General features: G+C 49.4%; 1 protein-coding gene across 1 annotated transcript; it reads left to right on the top strand.

Moving 5' to 3' along the window:
* The first annotated feature begins 541 nt into the window (after nt 1-541).
* Nucleotides 542-4,290, top strand: LOC119285083 (protein EARLY-RESPONSIVE TO DEHYDRATION 7, chloroplastic-like). The gene is made up of 4 exons (XM_037564295.1): nt 542-1,632; nt 2,829-2,995; nt 3,597-3,681; nt 3,811-4,290. Exons 1-4 carry the CDS (start codon nt 635-637, stop codon nt 4,001-4,003), a joined length of 1,443 nt encoding a protein of 480 aa, XP_037420192.1. The 5' UTR covers nt 542-634; the 3' UTR covers nt 4,004-4,290.
* The last annotated feature ends 725 nt before the right edge of the window (nt 4,291-5,015 follow it).

The following is a 5,015-nucleotide window of genomic DNA, read 5'->3' as shown; positions in this document are numbered from 1 at the left end:
AGATTTGATGCCCACCGCTCCGCCGCGCTGTCCCGCCGGCCCGCCCGTGCACGTCGGCGGAAACAGAAAACATGTTGACTACCGTCTGCCGTCGGCGACGCGGTGAACGGAAGCCAACGTACTACCACCGTCGATCGTCGCTCCGAAGTTGTGCAACGGCGGACCGCCAGGTACCGAGAAGCTGCACACACGTGAACTCTGGAGCGCGCCAGTTCGTGTTGGCCTTCCCAAAGCCATATTCTTTTGCCGGCGCCTCCGTGGCCGGTGAGCTGTTCCCGACGGTGTCTACGCGTCCTCCTCCCTTGCCTTCCGGTTCCTTTCTTCCAAAGTCTTCTCGTCTATCGGGATCCCCCTTTGCCACCGCCATCTCTGTGCCCACCTGTGTGCCGCCGCGGAAGCACGGCCGTCTCGTCCCTGACAGGCTGACACGCTGCCGACCAGCTCCGCGTCGCCGTCACGGGCGCAGGAAATCCCCACGCACCTGGGCGCCACCGCGAATGAACCGTCGCCCTCGCCGGTTCCACCCCTCGCGTAGTATTAAAATCCCCTGCGCCCGTTTCATCCCCACCACGTTCCCCTCTCGATCCGGCGAACTGTGTGTGACACGACGCAGCAGCCGACCAGCGAATCCGCCATGGCCTCCGCCTCCAAGCAGCAGAGCATGTACCCGGAGGTACCCCAGTCCCACCCCGACCACAACACCGCCTTCCAGTACAATCCCGCCGCCGCCAGCAGCACCGGCGGCGAGTCGCTCTACCCCACCATGGACCCGCACGAGATGGCCGAGAACCTCTTCCCAGCCGACGCGGCCGAGGACGCCGCGCCGGCCCCGCCCACGGTGGAGGAGACCCTCGTCGACGTGCCGGGCGCGCAGCTCCACCTCGTCGACCCGGACCGCAGCCTCGACCTCGGCGCCGGCACGCTCTCCATCGTGCGCCTCCGCCAGGGCGACCACTGCGTCGCCGTCCTCGCGCGCCTCACCCCGGACAAGGCCCACAAGCGACGCGGCGTCTTCGGCTTCCTCAGCAGCGGCCGCTCCAGCGACGCGCAGGAGCCCGTGCAGTGGCCGCTCGCCGGCGACGTCGCCGTCGTCAAGCTCGACGCCGGCCACTACTTCTTCTCGCTCCACGTCCCGCACTCGGACCACCCTGACGACAAGGAGGACGCCGAGGCGGAGACGGACGCGGACCGGGAGGCGGCGCTGAGCTACGGGCTCACCGTCGCCGGGAAAGGGCAGGAGCAGGTGCTGGAGGAGCTGGACAGGGTCCTCAAGGAGTACACAACCTTCTCCGTCAAGCAGGTCGACGAGGAGGCCGGCGGCAAGTCGGAGGTCATGGACACTAGGGCGGTGTCGGAGATCACGCCGGAGGAGGCTGCCGGGGACAAGAAGGAGGAGATTGAGGAGCAGTCCGCGGCGTTCTGGACGACAATCGCGCCCAACGTGGACGACTACAGCTCGTCGGTGGCGAGGCTTATCGCCAAGGGCTCCGGGCAGCTGGTAAGGGGCATCATCTGGTGCGGGGACATCACAGCTACGGGCCTCAAATGCGGGGAGGCGGTGTTGAAGAAGGGCGCGGGGGCGAACGGCAAGCATACGCAGGTGAAGCCGAGCTCCCTCAAGAGGATGAAGAGGTATGGATGAAGAAACTTACTATTCTCTCTATATATTGCAGAGCAGCTCACATTGGAGTAGCTTAGATGCACTTTCTTAATCTGGCATTTGACGAACTAAATGATACGCTAAATTTACATTTCTACTGCTCCTGTTAAGCTGCAGCATTGGATGAACTAAAATTTAATGAATGAGATGACTCACCTTTTGCCATTACTTGGATCGTCTAAGATCAGGATTTGGATAATCAGTTATAGCTTCGTTACATGTCATGTCCAGAATAGTCAGGGTTCTTACTAGTCCTCCATTGCATTGCACTTATTGAACAGAAAATAAGTATTGATTATGCGTTACATTGTTTTTATTATTACTAGCAAAAATTATGAAGTTCTATTGTAGCTCTATTCAACAGAGCAGGGTCTTTTGTTTGTCAGATACTCCAGTAGGGTCTTCTTCATGTTCTCTTCTGTGTCTAAAAAAGGACATGGACAAGAAGACAAACCCTTTTCTGGTTGTGCAAACAAAATGTCTCACCCAGATGTAACCCCCATTAAGAGGACGACACATCTTTATTATGAAAAAATTGACCATTAACTTAGCCAATGCCACCAGTGTCCATTATTTGCTTCCTATCCTGGAAGACACCTGGCATATCTTGATAACGACGAGTGATATCTTTGCCATGCCGACATGTGTGCATTATGATGCTATAAATTTAAAGATACCATTATGGTGCCGACATGTGTGCATTTAGTGTGAGATGTTTTCAACTTGATCCGGATCCTTATCAATGCATGCCTTAGCTGAACTGGCAAGCTACTCAGTATAGTACTAGCACTATTTCTTAATGGAAATATGCATAGCAGCATAGGTAGAAGTTATTTTGTTTTGACTGTATGGGTCGCTATCCTAATCTCTCTTATTCTGAGATAATTTCATTTCCCTTTAGGTTGTTTATTGACTAATTGTTATCATGTTTATAGAAATATTTACAGTTTTGCTAAAACACATTTAGATGTGCCCTAAGTATTGCACATCTAAGTCCTATGTCATTGATTTTACGCAGAGATTCGTGCGAACATTGTCTTTCCCTTTCTCTTTTTCTTTTCCTTTTATGTTTGATTGAGGCACTTAGATGTGCAATAAATAGGGTATATATAGATCTGCTCTATATTTAAGGTAATCAATTTATGCATTTCTCTTCTGTCTTCTGCAGGGCCAGAAGGGTCACTAAAATGTCGAACAAGGTAGCAAATTCAATTCTCTCAGGTGTTCTCAAGGTCTCGGGATTTGTTACCAGCACTGTAGTCAACTCCAAACCCGCACAGAAGTTCTTCAAGTTAATGCCTGGCGAAGTTATTCTTGCTTCGCTGGACGGATTTGGTAAGCGTTTGCCACTAGCTGCGCATGTTACATTTGCTTGGCAAAATATGAAGTTTAACCATTTTTATCTGTATCCTTGTGAAATGATTGAATATAAAGGCAGCTAGTAGAATGCTAGGTATTCTGTTGTTTCTGAACTTTTAAGTTAGAAGTCTAGGTAGTCCGTGATTCTGTTCCGAATAAAAATTGAATTTGTTGATCTAAATATGCATGGGATTAATGGTCACATCACCAAAGCACCAGATAGGATGAAATCATATTATGATTTGGATTTTATTTATGCTCTATATTGGGCCTCCCAAGCAAATCCCAGGTATTTAGTGTACTATTGTAGAGTGCACTGGGTTAACATGCCTTAACTGAACTCTAAAACAGCTATAAGAGCTGCTAATATGTGGTCAGAATTCTATTTGTATAAGTTCAAGAGCCCAAAACAGTGGTTTGCCGGTTGGCTTGCCCGAATACTGTATTGGATGCAAGGGCCCTGATGTTGGCTGCAATAAGATTTTATAGCATGCCACCTCTTTAGATTTGATATGTGCAAACAGTTGCTGCATCACATATTATTATTTGTTGACTCTTTACTTACTCGATGGTTCAGGTAAAGTTTGGGACGCTGTTGAGGTGTCTGGAAAGAACGTGATGAAAACATCGTCAGTTGTCACTACTTCAGTTGTAACGCACAGGTAATGTACATGCACCGCGTTGCATCTATGCTTCATTCAGAATTCCAAATGTTCTTGGTTCAGCAAAATCTTTGGCCCAGTGATCGTTTGTTGATAGGATCGTTGATATCGTGTCCCTCTATTTTGCAGGTACGGTGATCAGGCAGGAGAGATCACACAGGACTACCTCCACGCCACCGGAAACGCTCTTGGGGTCGCGTGGGCCGTCTTCAAGATCCGGAAAGCGCTCGACCCAAAGGGGCACATCAAGAAGTCGTCCCTGGCGAGCTCGGCGGCGCACGCTGTGGCTAAGCAATCGATCAGCCTGCAGAAGAAGAAGTAAGCCGTCGTCGTCGTACGCTGGTCGATGATGGCTCCACTGTATATTGTAGTATGTTCTTGTTGAGTTTCATGTGTGGGCTAAGGTGGTTCCACTGTGCTGTGTAATGGTGATGTACGTTCCTTGAGCTGGATAGCTAGCAGATTTAGTTGGGTGTTAGTGCCCCTGCCGCTTGTGGGTTGTGTAGTTCTGTGTACTGTGATGTGTATGTGAACATGCAACATAGACCTATTTCGTGAGTTCTTTTACGAGATCGTGTCGAGAGAATGAGGCCACCGGTTTAGATTTCAGTCAGCTGAATTTTAGTTTTGTGGTCAATTGATTTTCTGACCCAGAGAAATAGCCATGTCTCAGTCGACGAGATTAGGTGTACGATTATATTGATCTGTGTTTTGTCGCTCCCTAAAGTATTCCCTCGTTCAAAGTGTAATGGGCTTTGTCCCAGCGGGTAAATCTGCAGTGAGCAGCTACGGAGATGTGGCCTTGCTTGGTTTGTGGCTTGCGGTCCTTTTCAGTTTTTTTTTTTTTTGCTTTTTATTTTCTCATAGATCTCCCATGCAAATATTTTGTATTTAGGAGCAACTAGTTAACGAGTGCTCCATCGGGATCCTCGTAACGATCAGCGTCACTTGGCGCGCTCTTAGCCATTCGCCACGTGTCGCGCTTTGGACGCTCCCTTCGAATTTTTTTTTATTTTTTCGCATGTGTTTTCGGCTTTTTAAACAATTTTTTTTCAGATTTTTCCGACGTTTTGGTTTCCCCAGTCTTTCTTAGCTTTTCAATCAACAAAAACTTTTTTGCGCGAAAAAATGCGTTTTCTTTTATTTTCCTTTCGCGAAAGTCACGGTTTTTCTTCCGCGAGAGGCACGGTTGTGCTTTAGTGAGAGTCACGGCCGTGCCTTTCGGAAACAAAAAAAAAACACGTTTTCTGTTTTTTTTCTTTTGCGAGAGTCACGGTTTTGCTTTCACGAGAGGCACGGTTGTGCTTTTGCGAGAGTCACGGCCGTGCCTCTCA

Source organism: Triticum dicoccoides, chromosome 4A, assembly GCF_002162155.2.
Source record: "Triticum dicoccoides isolate Atlit2015 ecotype Zavitan chromosome 4A, WEW_v2.0, whole genome shotgun sequence".
In the NCBI taxonomy this organism is placed as follows: domain Eukaryota; kingdom Viridiplantae; phylum Streptophyta; class Magnoliopsida; order Poales; family Poaceae; genus Triticum; species Triticum dicoccoides.
Note: the sequence above shows the minus strand (reverse complement) of the source record. Positions and strands in the feature narration are given on the sequence as shown.

Coding starts and splice junctions, on each gene's coding strand:
- LOC119285083 (XM_037564295.1), top strand. CDS start 635: ATGGCCTCCGCCTCCAAGCAGCAGAGCATGTACCCGGAGGTACCCCAG. Junction 2,996..3,596: donor TGCTTCGCTGGACGGATTTG/GTAAGCGTTTGC, acceptor TCGATGGTTCAG/GTAAAGTTTGGGACGCTGTT. Junction 3,682..3,810: donor ACTTCAGTTGTAACGCACAG/GTAATGTACATG, acceptor TCTATTTTGCAG/GTACGGTGATCAGGCAGGAG.